Source organism: Indicator indicator, chromosome 20 (assembly GCF_027791375.1).
Source record: "Indicator indicator isolate 239-I01 chromosome 20, UM_Iind_1.1, whole genome shotgun sequence".
NCBI lineage: Eukaryota > Metazoa > Chordata > Aves > Piciformes > Indicatoridae > Indicator > Indicator indicator.
In genome coordinates this window covers 3,196,624-3,216,210 of record NC_072029.1, presented here as the reverse complement: position 1 = coordinate 3,216,210, position 19,587 = coordinate 3,196,624, and the positions used below count along the sequence as shown (strand labels likewise).

The window sequence follows — 19,587 nt, the reverse complement described above, 5'->3', positions numbered from 1 at the left end:
TTGCCTCCAAACTGGTTTCTCATGCCTGGTGTTTGGCTCTGTATTGTTTCCCAGCGTTGAGTATCAGTTACCCCAAGAAGCCAGGAGTGTATCGGTGGCTCTGCTAAGTGTGAACAAACTAAATGAAGCACTTTATTCTGTATAGATGAGGGAAGGTGGGGAGGGGAGGGGAAGCTTGGATGCTTTTCAGAAGCATCGAGTAATGTTCTAGGAAATGTATTATTATTACTTTTTTTTTATGACCATGTGTAATCAATATATGTTTATCTTTAACTCCAAGTACAGCAGTTACTCTCTTTGGGATGGTGTGATGAGGGGGAAGCTGAGATGGTTGGCTTAATCCATCAGCATGGGGCTGACTTGGGCAAGTCATTGCCTACCACAGGTACAGCCAAGTCTTGCTTTGATGATGGCCACAGGAGGTCCCAAGAGGTGCATCAAAGCAGCCTTCCAGGGCACAGCTCACAGCTCCGGGGCACCAGGGGCCCAATGTGTGGCCCCATCATATGGCCCCATCGTAAGCTATCTTCTGCCTGGGGGTGCTGGAGCTGCTCTTTGGGCCACCCATAAGCAAGACAAGTCACGGTAGGCTGGTTTAGGTTGTCCTTAAAGGGCAGGCCCCTTGGCAATGCTTTGAAACCTGCTTTTGGCCTCTCACCAAGGCACGTCAGGGGTTGCTGAGCTCTTGAAAGTGGTGAGAGGTCAGAAATGGGCCTTCCCACTGCCTGCTCCCAGTCTGGAAGTGTTATGACTGTTACCAAAGAGGTTGCAAGTGGAAGGACTGAATCAATAAACGATTTGTCTTTTGTAAAAGAAAACCTAAAGCTCCACCACTTTCTTTGTTACCTGAAGTTTGCTTTGTTGGTTTTGTTTTGGAGGGTTTTTTTGGCTGGGTGGTTGTTTTTTGGGGTTTTTGGGGGGGCTTGGGGGGTTGTTGTTGTTCAAGGCTCTTTACAGGCAATTGGTTGAGGAGTCAGTGCCCAGCAGGGTGGGCTTCCCGTGGCATGTTGACTGCTGGTGTTGCTTCACGGGTATAGACTTTGCATGCAGTTTGGTGGGAGGTGTGTGCATGTGTGTGAGGCAGCTAGGCTGTTGTGGGGCCAACAGAAAACTAGCTCTTCAGGGAAGGGTGATGAGTTTCATGAGTTGGTAGAGGAAGAGTCTCAATGCTTACAGCCCTGGGGTTATTAGGGTAGGGTGAGGGCTGAGCTCCTGGGTCCTACTGACTCCAGGAGGTTTGTGTGAGCTATGATCTGGGGCTCTCTGAGCTACTCAAGAGGCAGTGGGGAAACAAAGGAGCCCATCCAAAAGCACCTACTGCCTTTATTGATCTAAAATGGAGCTGTGGGAACCTCACCAGCTATCATCAGCACTGATACTGGAAAGCTAATGGAAGAGGAGATGATTTCCCCCCACCCTTGGGATGCATCTCCTCCTTTGCTGCTGGCATTGCCTAGAGAAGTTAGCTGTGGTGAGACCTGTGCCACTGGAGTTGTGTGTGTCTAGCTGGGAGTATGCTAGGCAGCAATGAGGAGTGATGGCCCTCTTAGTATTCCTGTTGGCATTTCTTGTCTGTGATTGCCTTTGGAGTGAAGCAGCCCGTCGGTGAGGTGGTGCTGATTGTCTCCAGGCCAGATTTTTGTTGGGTGAAGAGCAACTCTGTTACCTTCCTTGGGCCAACACTGGCTTGCATACACTGAGATTTGGCCCCTGTGGCTCAGGCAGTGGCATATTTCAAGCTCTTCTGAGTCACATTATATAACAAGTATTTTTTCTTTTGTGGTTTCTTGCCCTGTGCCAGCAGTGGCATCTCCTGCAGCTTTATGATGGATGTGAACCACATGGGAGTGCTAAGCTCCTATGAAGTGTATGAAGCCAAAGGACAGTTGGGTGGTGTGCAGCTGAGAATGGGGACCAGTTTTAATCACCACAGCTCAAGACATTTTTGAGGGAACCACACCACACCAACTCATTAAGGCTCAGCAACATTCCCCAGTGACTTCAGAGGGTCCAGATTTCTCCCAGGAGAGCCCAGCCTAGTTGGAAGGAGTTGGATGGGGATCAAGCTTCTCTTGGGACCAAGTGGACTTTCCATTCTTTCCATCCTGCATCCATCTAAAAAAGCTGAAGCAAAGGTGGTGGTGCCCAATCCTAAGCAGGTTGTTCTGTGCATGGATTGTTTTTCATTCTTCATTTTTCTTTTCTGCCACAAGCTCTCCTGCATTTGGTGGATTCATCATCATCATTCAGCTTGGAAATCACCCAGAGGAATTTCTGCAGATCTGGCTAGAAGGTGATTATTTTTTTTGCAGTTCATTTTTTCACACATTTGATTGTTTCAAAGGTTGTTCTTGCCTTTTTCTTTTTTTCCCTCTCCTTTTTTTTTTAGCTATTTTGTGACAGCCAGTCACCTTGGATTTATTTTTCTTGTGAAGAATATTTCATTACTCTTCTGATGTGATTGGCCTCTAAGGAGATTATCCTGTAACTTTTTAAACCCTTAAAATGAAACCAGGACAAGACTCTGATTCCTTTACTCATGCCAAGTTGGCTTTCCTCTCAAATGTGTTTTAGTTTCTCCATGAGTGCATTTTGAGCCAGAGAGATCATGGTATTTTGATAGTGTAATTTTCATGCCACTTGGAGGATAGCACTTTGCAAGGTTTGTAAATGTTCTCTTTTATTATTAATTGTCACTTCTGGTCATGGTAAAATGAGGTCATCTAACTTCCTTCTAGTCCTAGGTAAGCTTCTAGTCCTCCTATGTATGGAGAATAGCTGGAAGGATCTGAATGCTAAAGTTTCAGCTCCCAAATATGGGAAAGTAAGAAGAAAAGGGTCGCAAAAACGTTGCAGGGATTGGAACCCTTCTGTTTGTGAGGACAGGCTGAGAGATATGGGGTTGTTCAGCCTGGAGAAGAGAAGGCTCCAGGCACACCTTCCTGTGGCCTTTTAGTACTTAAAGGGCATAGACTTTTTAGCAGGGCCTGTTGTGACAGGACAAGGGGTGATGAGTTCAAACTAGAAAGGGGGAGATTTAGACTAGAGGGAAAGAAGAAAATTTTTATGCTGAGGGTGGTGAGACACTGGCCCAGGTTGCCCAGAGAAGTGGTAGAAGCCACGTCCCTGGACCCATTCCAGGTCAGGTTGTCTGGGGCTCTGAGCAACGTGCTCTAGATGCAGAGATCCCTCCTGACTGCAGGGAGCATGGACTAGATGACTTTGGAGGTCCCTTCCTACCCTACCCATTCTATGATCCTGTGAAAAGCTGGGGCTCTGCTGGGGCTCTCCATAGAGCTGCTTTGCTGCATGTGTTCATTGCAGCTTTTGCTTGGTCCTTGTGTTCGTTCCTTGTAGACATTTGGTTACAGCTTTTATCAACATGCAAACACAGGGGATTTGATTTGAAACAGGCTAGTAATTTATTTTTAAATAAACCTCTGGTCAGATGGTGTGGGCATCAGGAGATTTTTGCTCTAGCAGATCTTTGTCCTGCTGCCAGCATGTTTGTGTTTCTATCAAAACAACATTATGGATAACTTAAAAAAAAAAAAAAAGTACACATTTTTCCTCAGTAGGAAGCTCTCTTTGAGCCAAACATGTCTGAGATCTCCATGTACTTAGCAAACTAGTAGAAACTCTTAAAAAAACATCAGAACATTAAAAATAGGAGAACCAGCATAAATATAAAACCTTTCCCTGAAAAACAGCACTTGGCCAACCATAAGTGAGGACATTGTGATCTATGATTGCAGGTGAGAAGCCCAAAAGGCTGGAGATGAACACACATGGCCACCCCTGCTCATCTCTTTCCCCCTTTTCCTACCCTACTACTTGCATGACTCTTCCTCTCTGCAGATCTCAGCTCCTGGCCTCTCCTCAGCCCAGAGTCAAGGTGGAGGCAGAGAACTAAGTCTAGTTTCTTTCCATTGCAACTTCCAAAGTGTTTCTGCTGCCTGTGTTCATGTGTTCTTCTAAGTGTCTCATCCCAACAGTCCTCATCACTCAGGAACTCATCAAAGGCCTCCCAGGTCTCTCATGTACCACTTAACTTTGACCTTTCCCTTTCCTCCCCAGGGTGGGCTCTATCACCGTCCTCACAGCTGCTTTAGGTGAGGAAATACTTTCTAACCCCCCTTCCCTGCAGACTGTCTGCTTAGTCCCTTAGGACCCACTTTCTGCCTCCACTGTTGGCTGGGGAGGTTCAGCAGTGGTTGAGAGGTTGGGGAGAAACATGGAGAAAGAAGCAGAACAAGCGTATGATCTTTTTGTCCTCTCTGCTGAGACTGGAAGAACTCACTGCTCAATGCTTTCCAGTCTACCCCAGCTCCTTGCAGGCTCCAGCTCCCAGCTCTAGTTACCTTCAAGTTCCCCTAGGGCTTCAGAATAATTCCTCCCCTTTCCCATTTGACTGAGGAAAAAGATACCAATCGTAGATGCAATGTCCTTCCCAGATGCTACATCTCTGCTCTGCTAAGCATGGCCTCACCTCCCCCCATCCCTCCTTGCCCCAGACCTCCATGGAACAAAGCCTAAGTCACTCCTGGCTACATCTTTGTCAGGCGCAGCACGTTGAGGCGCACGGGCAGGAACGTGGCACCGGAGGCGTACTGGATCTCCCGGAGCACCCCCTCCCACTTCTGCTGCTCTTCATCATACCTGGGGAGGGACAGACAGACAGTTAACAGTCAGAAAAGCCTCTCCTTTCCTTTGTTTCAGTTGTTCTCCATAGTGGTGGAGCCCTGGTTCATGGTGTGGTGTCCCACAGACATTATTTGGCCACAAGGTAGGACCTGTGTGGGGACTTTTAGTCCTGGCATCCTCTGGTTGGCAGCACTAGGCTGCCACTGGATGTGGGCATGGATAGGGAGCATGGCTATCAGCACACAGTCTCACAGGAGAGACTCTATTTTCCCTTTGGGAAATGGGTTGATGGCTCCAAGTCTGAATGTCCGTGGTGAAGGCCAGCAGGTGCCTGCTGAGGGTGCTCTAGAGCCACAGATGTGAAGGACAGGAGCAGCTAATGCTACATAAGAAGCCATCAGAAGGTGCTTTCTGCTCACAGGTAAGACTGTGGTTTTCCCAGGGAGAGGATGCACTGCACAAAAGTCTCTTCATGCCAAAGGGCAGCTCTGGAATCGGCTCCAGGCAACAAAGCTGAAGGGGCAGATTTTTCCCGGGAACATTGCTACGTGAGGCTGGAAGAGATCACTGAATCACCTCATGTGCCCTCCAGCACAGCACAGGGCAAACTTCTCACCCAGGGACCCTGCACTGAGCCTGCAGCCTTCTGCTGGGGTAACAGCATCCATCTCACACTGAAGACAGCAGGAAAGACAGAAGCTGTCTGTTCTCTCTAGCAACCCTCCCATGCTCCCTTGGACAGCCCCAGGGATGATTGTCACCTCCAGATGTCGTTCAGCTCTGTTGGTACCAGCTCTCCTGACTCAGTCTCCACCGTGGCGAACCCTCCAAGCAGGTAGAGCACCCCAGCCAAGCTCACCAGGCTGACTGAGCTGCGCTCCTGCGGGAACTCAGTGAAGCTGTCCCACCTGCCACACCAAGAGAGGGGACATGTTAGAGCACCCCATGCTGAGACTGGCCTCAAATCAGGGACTGAATTAACCTGTGACAGTTTAACCTGCGTAGGTCTACCTGGGATGGGAGCATACCCTGACTGTTGTTAGCTCTGCTTCATCATCATAGTTCAGCTTCATTTTGCATCAAGTAGACGAGCTGTGAAGCACACCTAGCATGGACCAACAGGTCCCAGTGGTGGGACTGCAGCTGCAAGGCCAGCCCAAAGACAGAGTTCATGGCATTGGTAGAAGCTGCCAAGATAAAGCTGCAGCCCTGCAGTGAACCCAAGGACTGCAGCAGCTGGTGAAAGTGCTTTGAAGATGAGCCTACAGATGACCCACAGCCCAGCTGCAGTGGCACTGGTGATGGCAACTGCCTGAGGAATACAGACTGGGAGCAACCGGGGAACTGGGAGGAGTTGCAAGCAAACTGCAGGATGGTTGGAAGTTGCTTCCAACCCACAGCTGCTCCCTGTGTGACTAATCCCCAGAGGTGTGCTCAGGCACATACTTGTTGGTGGCAATGTCGTAGACCTCCACTGCGTTGGTCAAGCCAGAGTCAGTCACACCGGCGGCCACGAAGATCTTGTCCTTGTGCACTGTGGCTCCGAACAAGGAGCGGGCAGCTTTCATGGGGGCCAGCTCCTTCCACTCAAACTTGGCTGGGTTGTAGACACACATGTTCTTCAGACACTTCCTGGAGAAAGATGGGAGAGAAAAGGAACCTCAGTCACCTGCCAAGGGACAGCTTTGCACTGGGGATGTCTGCTGGGAAGCCTGTGTGGTCTCCAGAAAGGATTTTGCTCCTCCACATCACAGAACCATAGAATTGTTAGGGTTGGAAGGGACCTCAAGGATCATCCAGTTCCAACCCCCCTGCCATGGACAGGGACACCTCACACTACAGCAGGCTGGCCAGAGCCTCATCCAGCCTGGCCTTAAAAACCTCCAGGGATGAGGCTTCCACCACCTCCCTGGGCAACCTGTGCCAGTGTCTCACCACCCTCATGGGGAAGAATTTCTTCCTAACATCCAATCTGAATCTACCCATTTCTATTGTTGTTCCATTCCCCCCAGTCCTATCACTTCCTGACACCCTAAAAAGTCCTCCCCCTATCTTTCTTGTAGGCCCCCTTCAGATACTGGAAAGCCACAAGAAGGTCTCCTTGGTGCCTTCTCTTCTCCAGACTGCACAGCCCCAACTCTCTCAGTCTGTCCTCATAGGAGAGCATCTCCAGCCCTCTGATCATCCTCGTGGCCCTTCTCTGGGCATGTTCCAGCACCTCCAGATCCTTCTTGTAACAGGGGCTCCAGAAAGGGTTCCCATGCCTGGAGACATCATTGGTGTGTTTAACATGTCCACTCCTCCTGTGCCCACTTTGGACAGGAGTCCTAAATCTTGACATTGTGCTCACACAACTGGATGTGAGTTCACACAGCTAAAGGTCTCTCAGGACCTCACACACAGCCATCAGTGTTCCAGTACTCCTGATCCAACCTGATGGTGCAACAGGACAGGGGGTGATGGGTTTGAACTAAAAGAGGGAAGACTAGAGGTAAGGAAGAAATTCTTCACAATTAGAGTGTTGAGACCCTGGCCCAGGTTGCCCAGAGAGGTGGTAGAAGCTCCATCCCTGAAACCATTCCAGATCAGTTTGTATGGGACTCTGAGCAGCCTCCTTTAGTAGAAGATGTCCCTGCTGACTGCAGGGGGGTTGGACTAGATGACCTTCAAAGGTCCCTTCCAGCCCAAAGCATCCTATGATTGTATGAAATATCATCAGTAATGTCCCCGTTCCCCTGGACAGCAATGTGTGCATGCTCACTCTTTCCAGACTGCAATCCTTTTGGAGCAGGACGTGTCTTTGCTGGATTATGGCATGTTTGCTCTGCAAACAGTCACACTTCTGCCTTGCAAAGCAATTGCTGCCATGCTCCCCAAGAGAGCCTTTTTCTCCTGAGTCTTTGTCTTGCAGGACAGCAGGTGGGGGTCAGCTTTGAGGTTTTTCACTCTTGTTAAAAATCCCCATCTGGATTTAGCTACTAAGACAATGCAGCTCCACAAGTCCAAGACAGGAGACCCTTAACTGAAGTGGTTTCTTGTTCTTCAGTGCCATTCCCAATCATCTGTGCAATATTTGCTTGCTGTGAGCAAAATGGGGTGATCCATTCCCCCTCCTACAAGGGCAATGCCATCTTCCTAATGTCCCTATAGGACTTCTAAGGTCTTAGAAAGGATTCCAGTCACAGAAGTGAGCAGAGAGGGAAGGAACAACATCTCATGCTCCATCCAACCCTCCTTAACCCATAGCATGCAGGCTGGGGAAGAACAACCTCATGCTCTGCACTCCCACTTGTTTGGTGGACAGCTCCCTGAATCCCTCTTGCATTTTGACTTACTTGTCACTTCCTTTGCCACCAATGACATAGACAAGGTCCTTGTGTGATACCACTGCATGGCCATAGACTGCGTAGGGAAGGGGATCTGCTTCACCCCACTTGAAGGACCTGGATCAGAAAGATAGGAAGCAAAAGGGTTTGTATCTTCCTGGGAGAGACACTTTACAGACCTAGAGGTGAGCACAGATCCTGACTTGATATCAAAACCAGGAGGTTCTCCACAAGAGGAGGCTCATCCAGTAAATTCTGTGATCCTAGGGAAAAAGGGAAAATGAAATATGCAGAACGTTTATGCCACTCTTCATTGTTTTCTGCAGCTTTCCCTGCTCTTGGGCTTTGTGGAGACACTTCTACCAGGATCTCATTTCTTTTATAGCTGAACACAAATGAGACAGAGATTTCTGCATGATGGGAAGAAAAAAAAAATGCAAAATCAGTGAGATGTAGAGGTGTAAGATCCTGAGACCAGATTATTTTTTGGCCATTGCCTTCCACTTGCTTTGGCTGGCCAACACCAAGAACCCACAAGGGGGTGGGTATGGCCACATTTGGCAGTGCTGTGTTGAAGCTTCTGAGCTGGCTCTGGAACAGCTGAGCAGTGATGGAGCTTTGGAAACCTGAAACTGGTACCCAAAGAGGGCTGCCCAGTTTCTCAAGAGGTGTCAGCTCATGCCCATGTAGCTTAGACTCATCTGCAGTTTTCATACATGTAGGATGTAGTGGTGGACTTGGCAGTGCTGGGTTCGTGGTTGATGATCTGAAACGTCTTTTCCATCCAAAACCAGTGCTATGATTGTGTGTAGCCCCCAAATTTTACCTAAGAACTGAGTGTTTTCTAATTGCCCAACCACTCTGGGCAAATATTTGATCCCACAGAGCAGCAGTTTGCCTTCTCCAGGTTTGTCACAGTTAAAATCTCACCCTAAATAATGCTAGAAAATAGAAGTGGTGCTGATGACATCTCTATCAGCTTCAAATCAGTATACAAACCACCCCCTGAGCACTTAGTGGAGGCAGCTACATCCTTTCTCAGAGTCTGCAGGGGCAGATAAATGCCCTATTCTGTGGGGACTAAACTGATTTCAAATCCTTGAAGCCCTCAGGTCTAAATACAGATCAAGCAAAGGGCTGTTAATACCTACTGCCCTGCTTCTTTGGGACAGAGAGCAGCAGGTTTGGTATGTTTCTGTCTCCTGCAAGCAGAGCAGGATGGTGCCTTTTAATAAAGCTCATGACCAAACATGAGGCAGAGCTTATTGTCCCAAAATAATCAGATATTAAGCTTGGTGTCATGGTTGATGGGCCATTCAGTACCACCTCTGAATGTTTCCAACACAACTTTCCTGTTCCTAAGCCACTCCTGGTGAGATCATGGTAAATGCTACTGAGCTTCCAACCAACAGGCAAGGGCAGAAAGAGAAACTCCTCTTACTCCTCTGCACAGGTCTCACATGAGCATCACTAATCTCTCTCCCTGATAACATAATATCCCCATTATGACTTCCATCTCCAGGAGGTTCAATTACAACAAATGCAGCAGCTGGTGAGAGGCAGACCGGAGCCCCAGGGTCAGAGAGCTTGAGACAGTCCCAGTGGTCCCACATCTAGCTGCAGAGTTCGAGCCCTAGCTCTGCAACCTTTCATTCCCTGGAGAGCTGGGGTCGTTTTGCACAGCAGCTGCTCCCCCTTCTCCTGTGCACGCCCTCCCACCCCCCACTCCCACCCCAACACTTACAGCCGGTCGTAGCACAGGACTGAGTCCAAGGTCTTCTCCCCCTCTTTCAGTTCTTTCCCTCCGACCACAAAAATGGAATTTTCTGCCTCTCCCAGGCCAAAGAGACAGCGAGGGGAGGGCAGGGGCGGCATCCCCAGCCAGTCTGAGTCCAGATGGTCGTACTGAAAGGGAACACATGGCTATTAGTGGCTGCTCACCCAGCACAGTCGCTCAGCAAAAGTCAGGGTCCAGAGGCCGAGGGCAAAGTCCATTGCCACATGCAGTGTGGTCACCTCAGTAGGCCCTTTCTGCAATGTAAGTTTGTGCCCATTCTTTGCCATCTGGTGCAGGATGGGACATCTTAGTGCAAACCCAAGGCATATCTGTATGTCACATATGTTTTGTGACTGTTTGCAATGGGCTGAGGCCAAAGAGCTTCAGCTTGCTGGGTTGCCTCCAAAGACTTGGCCTCAGCTGAGTGCCTGTGGCTATTGTCTCTTTGGATGCTGTGGTCCACATATATACTATTTATAGTGCAACCCCTGCAGCTCAGTCATCAGGATAGTTCCTGCTTCTTGATGGGTTCAGCATTGTTTTCAAGTCATAAATCTTGGAAGTGACAAATTAAGGACACCCTTCTCCATTTGAAATGTCAATGGAATCCTTTTGTCCTGACAAAACTGGCAAGGCCTCTGGGATTTATCAGCATGTTTATCTTCTGGTGCCTGCCCTTCAGTCTGAACTACCACTGACCTAACTCTGATGACTTCAGCAGGAGGAATGTGAAATCAGGGAGGCCAGAAGCTGAGTCATAGGATTATAGCATCATTAAGGTTGGAAAGACCCTCTAAGATCAAGTCCAACAATCATCCCAACACCACCATGCCCACTAAGCCATTAAGTTAGAAGGTGTAAGATGCTGCTGCACTGACAGAATGATTTGAGAGTCCATCATGCAGCTGCTTCTCTACATCTTTGTGAAGGTTAGCTGACCAAAGCCTCAAAGACTCTTCTCTCATACAGAAACCTTGAGCTATGTAGTGGCGCCAACAGCAGTAAACTACACCTCTGCAGATTGATGGCACCTTCCAGCCAAGGGACTTGTGTTCACAGCAAGCAGTGTCCCCTTGTTGTGGGGAAGGAGCTAAAAATGAGGCCCAAGGTGTTTGCTACTGAGTCAGTGGCAATCTGGGAGCTGAATATAAAATCTGGCTGATGGTAGCTTGGAATCACAGAATCACTTAGGCTGAGAGGACCTTCAAAGGTCTTTCATCCAGCCCTGATGCTCAAGCAAGTGCAGCTTTGGGGTTAGAGCAGGTTGCCAGGGCTTTGTGCAGCCAAATGTTAAATGTCTCCAAGGATGGAGATTTTGTGACCTCACTGGATCCCTATCCCAGTACTCCACCACTTCTGTGGGGAAGGTTCTCCTCACAGCTAACTGAAATTTCCCTTGCTGCCACCAGTAGCCAGTTCCTCTTGTCCCATTTTTGTGCAAAACCAAGAAGAGTTTGGATACCTCTTCTGTGACCCCTTCCCTTAGGCAGCTGCAGACACCAGTGAGATCTCCCCTTCTCCTTCTCCAGACTGATCACACTCAGCTCAACCTCTTCTTGTACCTCCAGTTCTGCATCTCTAACCCTCTTGTTGACCTCTGCTAGACTCATGCCAGTACTTCAACGTCTGCTTTATACAGGGCACCTCCAGACTGCACACAGCATCCAGATGTGGACTCACAAGTGTATGATCAAAGGGAAAAAAATAATCACTTCCCTTGATCCACTTGCTGCAGTCATGCTGAAACAGCCCAGGACATTGTGGACCTTCACTGCTGCTCAAGGAATGACTTTGCCTGGCCAGCAGCTTGACTGGTGGAGCTTTGCTCTCCAGACACAAGCTTTGGCTGAATATAAAGCAGCCTGTCTCAGGGAAGTGATGGAGCTGGTCACATCTCCTGTTATCACCTGTTGTCCATTGTGAATGGCTGCATCTCAAAGAGCATGTCCCTTGGAACTCTTACTGCCTTCACCCTCCATCCTCCTTTCTAGGGCTGCGTTTTCTTCCTGCTGACTTCTAGTTTCACAGACTTCACATGGGCTGCACAGCCTCCAAAGCCTGACCCTGTCCAGGTGAGGACAAGCATGGTCCAACAACAGGCACCAGGATGCAGACAACCCTACCCATGCAACAGCATCCCAGAATCACAGACTGGTGGAGGTTGGAAGGGACCTCTGAAAGATCATCAAGTCCAACCACTCTGCCAGAGCTGGGTCACCTAAAGCAGATCACATAAGTACATGCACAGGTGGGCCTTGAAAGTCTCCAGAGACAGAGACTCCACTAGTTCACTGGGAAGCTTGCTCCAGTACCCTCCCACCACTCTCCCACTTCTCATGTTGAGATGGAACTTCCTATGTTCAAGTTTCTGCCTGTTACCTCTTGTCCTGTCACTGGGGATCACTGAGAAGAGTCTGGCCCCATTTTCCTGATGGCTCAGGTATGTCTCACCTTGGGATCTACCCTTACTTCATCCTTTCTGCATGGACATGTTAGTGTTTTTTCCCAGAATAGATGTGAGCCGTGGGAGAACAAAAGGATTTCTGGGAATGGGGGAAGAGCAGAGGATTTACTGAATTCTTCTAAGGGTTAGCTGTCTACAGAGCAAGTGCTCTTGGGTCACAGCCTGGGCTGGGGCTCAGGTTGCAGGCACACAGCTCAGTCTGCTCACAGCTCTGGTTGCTGCTGAGCTAAAGCAATCACTGCTCTTGTGGAGGATCCCAAAGGACGTCACAGCATGTCTACCCCCTCCCCAACATGATGGAAATGGCCAGAGCAGAGAGCTTGAGCAGGAACTAGCACAAGAAGAGCACTAGAAACAGGGCACATGTTGGTGGGCAGGGACATACCCTGTGTCCTTGGGCTGTTTGCTCTGTGGCTGTAGCTGCTGCTCTTCCTGGCAGAGTCACCCTTGGGTTTTGCTGGGGGTTCATAACCACAGAACATAAAGCAGAACCTAGACCTGATGCCACTAACCTCCAAAATGGTCCTTTATTCAGTATTTGGATCAAGGCTTATTCCTTAATACCTGCTCCTTCAACCTCCTTTCTCAGTTACCAGAACCGCCTTTCAGTGCTTCAAAAATATAGGGAGAAGATTCTCTAGTAAAGCAACTCAGATGTTTCACCTTCATTAACAACTTGGGTTTTAGCATCACACAGCAATGAACATTATTGGCATCACATAACAATGAACGTTATTGGCATCACATAGGGGCCTAAAGACTGGTCCAAAAAAAAACCCCAAAAGAAAGGTAAAGCTAGTACCTGTAGGAAGTAGGAACTCATGGGATCCTCTTTGCTGTCCTCATTGTAGTACAGTCCTCCAACAATGAAGATCTGATTCTCTTTGGTCACCAGACTGACGTGGTTCTTTGGGATCTGAGCAGACAGGGAGGCAAAGTAGCACTCGTTGGCAGTGGGGTCGTAGGCCACTGCTCCACTGTCGCTCACCATGAAAATAAGGTCCTGGAGGAACATCCCAAAGCGCATTGTGTCGTTCAGGATCCCTGGCAGAGCATCCTCCTCTGCATCTTCCTTCTCGTCTACTGCTCCGTTGACGACACTCTCTTTCTCTTGCTTTTCATCACTTTTCTTCACTTTCTTCTTCTTCACCACAGTGAATTTGCCCTTCTGGGCGTCTTTCACCATCTGCAGTTTCTTGAGCAGCTCTGGGCTGGACTTGACGAGGGCGTGCTTCTCCACGTGGTCCTTGATGTAGTCGCCGGGCATGAGGCGGAAGCGGATGCTCTCGAAGATGACAGGCAAGGCCTTCCGCCGGCTCTCCCGGTCCTTGCTCTCCACCCACTTCATCACCACTTCGAAGACGCTCTCCTCTTTCTCGATGTTGAGGGAGTCGCTGGAGATGACGGCGATGAGCTCGTCGGGGGAGAGCTGGTAGAACTCCTGGTCCCGAGAGACCAGCACGAAGCGGTCACAGATGAAGTCGCGAGCGGCCACGGCCAGCCGGGCGCAGTCCAGCATCAAGCCCAGCCTGAAGATGGCCAAGCAGTTGCTGAGGCAGAGCCGCTTCTGCAGGAAGGACACGCAGACGGTGAAGATGGAGGGGATCTGGAACATGTTGGCCACGGAGAAGATGTCCTGCACGTTCTGCTCAGTGATCTCCAGCTCAGAGGTGTAGATGTAATGAAGAATCTTGCCCATGACATCCGGGTCAACGTCTTCCAGACTGATCTCCCTCTTCTTGCTCTCTTCCATGTCTGAGAGGAACATCGCTCGAAAATACGGGCTGCAAGCTGCCAGCACCAGCCGGTGGCAGGGAAACTCCTTCCCCTTGACTTTTAAGACACAGTCCAGAAACTTATTGTGGTCCAACATGTCTTTGAGTCCATCCTGGAGGAGAGTTTGCTGGTAGAGCCGTAATTCTTCCACCTGATCAAAAGGCAACCCCATGGCAACACGTAACCGCTGCTTTTTTACCCCAGTCCTTCTTCTTTCTGTATTTGTGTGTCTGTACCTGAGGTCCTGCTGAAGAAACAGACTCAAAGCAGGGCTGGTGGGTCTCCCCAGCTTCCAACCCCTCAGCAGACTGGGAATGTGGAAGGCTTGGCACTATGGCAGCTGTCTGTGTACTTCAGCTCCCAGCACAGGGCTTTATATAGCCACAGCGTTACAAAGCTTAAGGAATCCATACTGGAGCATGTGTAAGCCGATCACCCCTTAATATGACACATGGGACAAGGAGGAGGGGAGGGTGGTGGGGGAACAGCTGTACTGCCAGCATCCATGCTTCAGGAAGGGGCTGTCAGCCCATGAGTCACTGCAGCAGGAGCTTTATCTACTGTCCCCATGATGGGAGATGTGTGCGACCCCATCGGCTCAGCTGCTGGGAAACTGCCTTCAGATGACTCAGACATCAGAATCTGCTTTCTGGGTCATTAATGGCAAGGCTGGGACCCTCTTCTGACACCAATAAACACACTGCTCCCAAGCTGCTGAACCTTTTGCTGTGCTGAAAATAGACTGTGAAGTCAAAGCTGGAAAGATGCAGTCTTCTGTGGGCTTGGTGGCATCCCTAGCTCCATCCAGATTGTTCCCAAGGCTGCTTTTCTACACAGGCTTGTCCTTTGTTCTCCCAATAGGATGAGAGGAAACGCCCTCAAGTTGAACCAGAGGAAGTTTAGGTTGGATGTTAGGAACAATTTCTTCCCTAAAATGGTTGTCAAGCCCTGAAATAGGCTCTCCAGGGCAGTGGTGGAGTCGCCATCCCTGGAGGGATTTAAAAGCTGTGTAGATGTGGTGCTGAGGGATATGGTTTAGTGGTGACCTAACAGTGCTGGGTTAACAGTTGGACTTGGTGATCTGAAAGGTCTCTTCCAATCAAAATGATTCTATGATTCTCCTCTGGAGTAATTTTTCAGGGTTCTGCAAGGGAGTGGAAAACAAAGACAGAGCTCTTTATTTACACTCCCAGATGGGATACCAGACCTATGCTAGAAGTTACTTAAAAAGTCTCACTTTAAGTGAGACTTTGGAGGAGGCTCAAGAAGCCTGGGAGAGAGAGAGATGGCTCTGCTTTGCCTGCAATACATGCATGGGCCCAAATGGCACAGCTTCTGGACATCTTGTCATCAACAAATCCATCTTTTCCACATCTTGGTGGAAGAGAGAGCGTCTGAGGCAGAGCAGAAGTAAAGAGAGCACAACAGTGAGCTTCAATTCACGAATTAAGAGATTTAAACAGAATACAAACAGCTTCTTGTAAGATGAGAGCCTTCTGCTAAGGTCTACTGAGATTCAGCCCTCCAATATTGAAGTCTAGAGACACAGCAAGACAACCTGCCTAGCCTTGAGCTGACGCTCCAGAAAAGTTGAGGTCTCAAGCAGGTCTTGTGTCCTGCTTGCATTCCCAGGAATGTCTTGGAAGACCCATGGGTCCTCAGGTGGCTGGTTGAGGTCCAGATCTTTCCCTGGAGCTCACAAAGCAGCAAATTAGTTTTGACAGCCATGGGTGAGCAGAGGAGCTGTAATTATTTATACCTACTTATGCATGAATCTGGTTTATCTCTGTTACTATGGACCCTCTGGGCTGGCTCACACTCACTGGTAGCACAGGCTTAATTAAGGATTTAATTAGGTCTACACAAAGATATTAGCCACTATTCTTGGTGTATTTCAAGCCATAGAACTCCTCACCCTGGCATGGGGGTATTTATCAAAGTGCTTTCTGCCATGATGGTTATCTACATGAGTGGGGAGAAGGAATTATACTGGTATGAAGCTTTTTTGTACTGGTGAGACTCCACTAACATCTGAAAGGTACAAATACAGCAGGGAAATCATCACAGGCTGGTTTGGGAGCTCACAGCTCTTCTGTTGTGCTGCTCATCCAGATTGGGATCAGAAGAAGACAAGAGCTGATCTCTGAATAGGTCGAACTTCAGAAACATTTCTCTGCTCCCAGATTTCAGGGGCTGGACAGCCCTGTGCTCCCCTCTCCCCTCCCTCTGCATTAGCTCTGCACTTCCCCAAGTTTAATCCTGTGGTGTTGTGCTGGGATTTTTCCCCTCCTGCTTTTAATCTCCCTTGAGCCCTGGCTTGTTTTCCTTCTCACTGTGCTGCTCAACATGTGCTGCCAGCTGAGGTTTGTTTCCATCACAAGGTGCCCCTGCCCATTCCTTCCCAGAAGAGCTCCCAACAGACCAGAGGGTCTAAGACTTCTCCCAGGCCTGTGGTCCACTCACAGGAAGAGCACCATGCTGGTCCCAGACCTCCTATGGGCTCCCCATGGGCTTCAGCAGCTTTGCAAAGTGGCTGGACCAGCTGCAAGGTTTGGGGAAGCAATTGGTGTGTGCAGAGCACTGTCTCCTCAGTGTCCTGTGTCTCTGGGAGCAGGTTTACTGCACCCAAGTTAGACACTTACCTGTGATGAGAGGACCCTGGTGCTGTCCATCTGTCCCCATTCATTCCACAGACAGCTTAAATCAGGAATTCAGGCTAAATAACCCTTCCCAGTGTCTCCTAACACCAGCAGTGCTGGGACACCATCCTCACAAAGACTTGTGGCAACACTCACACATGAAAAGCCACCAGTGCTTTCTACAGCTCAGATCCACAAGCTTCAGAACCTCTCACCCACTGAGTGGTCAGATTGTTCTCCTCCTTACACTTTGGGTTACACATTTCCAGCCTGGACCTCAAGCCCAGAGTTTCCTTCTCACCTGTGTGTTTGTTCTTCCCTCATTCCTGCTCTGCTGTGGTCCACACTGGTTGGTCATTGTCATTTGATGACCTCTTTATGCACAATATGATTTTCTGGGGATTTGGTCAAAGCCTTTTTGCCCTGGAGAGCTTAAAGCCACATCTGATTATTATGAGAGACTTTTCTCTGATGATAGCAGCGGAACATGAAGCTTGGATAGTTCCTGAGCCCTCTGCAACCATTCTGTCCTGTAGAGGCTTTGATCACAGCAGTCTTGTCCCATCTGTCTTCCACTTGCTGGGTCCAATATGTGACCACTGTGGAAGAGCTGGAATCCAAGCAAGTACCAGCCAAGCCCAGAGAGATGTAACATCTGGAAGCAGATGAGATGACACAAGTGGATGTGATAAGGGTGAGCAGTCAGCACAGTCACCATTTGGTTATCTCTGTGCATACTTGGATGGATGAATTGAGTTCCCTCAGAGAGTGCTGAGTTCCACCCCCAAAAGTGCTGACTGCTGTGCAGCAGACAACACAGCACTGGGTGGAGGTGGACTCTTCTGAGAGAGCCCTCACCTCCCTGCCCCCAGGTCTAATAGGACTACAACTGGTGACTTCCAATGACCAACAGACTAAACCAGCTACTAGGTGTGTCTCTACGTGGACAACAGTCCCCCAAAGCATGGAGGTGGGTGAGGGCACATGGAAAGCATCCTGTGAGGATGCAGCAGCATCACTTCCTCCCAGCCAACATCTTAGAACAAGGAAAGAGAAGGTAGGACTTGGAGGCACGTCGGGGTCCAGCATAGGGCTTTCAGTTGGGATTTGTAGCTGCAATAAGGAAAGGCTTTCCTTGGCTTCTTGGGTGAGTTTTACCAGCCCTCAGGCAACAACCAGATCAGAGGAGATACTCTTCTCCAGGAGAGAGCTGAGCAGTTGATAAATCCCATCATACAGAGGCATATACTGAGGCTGAAGATCTCCTGCAGAAGGAGATAGAACCAGCTGGGTGCTCCTGGCCCACCAGACCCCCAGGGCTTTTAACAGCAGTGATAGCTGAGGGGATAACTTCAGGCAAAGGGGGTGCAAAGCCCAAGCTCTCCCAGCAAGTGTCTCTCTAACAAATCACTCTCTCAGTTGGTGTCTAAGATTAGCTCCTTCTGGCAGCTTCAGCAGATGCAGCTGCTGGGTAAATTTAGATCCTTAGTGAATGAATTATTTTTCTCTCTCAGAGTATCCAAGTCAGGAGGGCAGTGCAGAGTCACTGGGCTTTGCCATGTGAGTCACCCACTTGGACAGCAGGATGTGGGTGGCTCTGTTTGTCCTCCAGGGTAACCAGGGACTAGAGCTGAGCCACCTGCAGAGAAAGAACCTTTGGTCTCAGCAGCTCAGGCTGGCTTCATCTGTGTGAGGACATCAGTACATGGAGGAGAAGAGCTGAGGTTTACAAGGGAAGGAAGCAATCATGTCATAGCTACTTTGGCGGTAAAGAGTCAGTCTGAAATAATGGAGATGCCATGAAACACCTACCAAAGGTCCAGCAGCAGATCAACATCACAAAGGGATGTTTCTGCTAGCTACAAGGGTTGGGGATGTGACTAGGGATGCCCACCAAGGCACAATACCTGCCCTTACTTCCAACGTGTTTGATGGGGCTTCCAGAAATAAAGCCAATGTGGCTTCTAACTCAAAAAGCTACATGGGTGACAGTCTGGTGGCAGCAGGCCCATGATATTTCACCAGTGTGAAGGTAGAGTCAAAATAAAGGTGAATATAAATCTGGGTGCAGCCAAACCTCCAGTCTGGTGATGCTCCCAAGGTGGATTTCTGTTAAACTCAACAATTCCTTGGGTTACTGTTAGAGGTGGGAGATGAGGACCTACAAACACATCCTGGTGTGTCTCAGCTCTGATGGCAGGGCAGTGCCCAAGGTGTCCCCTGCATTACAGCAGCACACCAGTGATAAGCATCAGGTACCACAGAGGTCCAACATTTATTTACTACCGAAATAAACAACATTTACCAGGGAGTTCACAAATTACTTTGGCAGAGCTGGAAGCTGGCTAGGAACCGATCCTGTCTTATCCACATGGAAGCCAGAATGCACCAGCACCAAGCACCTCGACCCACATTGCAGGAGTGGTCCAGATTCTGCCCTCACCAAGCACCAACATCACTCAGACATAAGGCCACTGAAAGTTACTCTAAAGTGCAAGAGAGAGCCAGAGCTGTTTTTCAGTTTGAACCCCACCTTTCCCCAAGGCACCACATGGACATTTGTTCAGTCCACTCTCAAAGCAGCATCCTAAAGTCTGCTTCTCCAAGGAGGCTGTCACAGTCTTCCCCTCCACCACCAAGTCCCTAATCACTGCCCTTCACTCAGGACTTTCCTCCTCTGGTTGTGCACATGTGTGTGTGCTCATTCAGCCACACAGCCATGGGCTTCGGCTTTATGCACCAAAGTCAGTGGAGTAAGGAGATGGCTTGGTTGGAGAGCAGCAAGAGTTGGCTACAGCATCTTCTGTTCCTCACCCATGGGCAGGAATGTGAGCTTAAACCTTTGTCCATGGCATGGATAAAAAAAAAAAAAAGCAGGTGGGATTTGGTTTGAGTCCCAGGACATGTATCACAGCAGGATGGTCCTGGTAGCCAAGCTAGTCTCAGACCCAGCAGTGGAGG

At 49.2% G+C, this 19,587-nt stretch overlaps 1 protein-coding gene across 1 annotated transcript; it reads right to left on the bottom strand.

Annotated features, from left to right (window-relative positions):
* Window positions 1-4,547: 4,547 nt before the first annotated feature.
* KLHL40 (kelch like family member 40) lies at window positions 4,548-14,159 on the bottom strand. The gene is made up of 6 exons (XM_054390170.1): window positions 13,014-14,159; window positions 9,715-9,875; window positions 7,980-8,087; window positions 6,091-6,276; window positions 5,406-5,552; window positions 4,548-4,659 (listed from the first exon to the last, which is right to left on the bottom strand). The coding sequence occupies exons 1-6, from the start codon at window positions 14,157-14,159 to the stop codon at window positions 4,548-4,550; spliced, it is 1,860 nt and encodes a 619-aa protein (XP_054246145.1).
* Window positions 14,160-19,587: the final 5,428 nt, after the last annotated feature.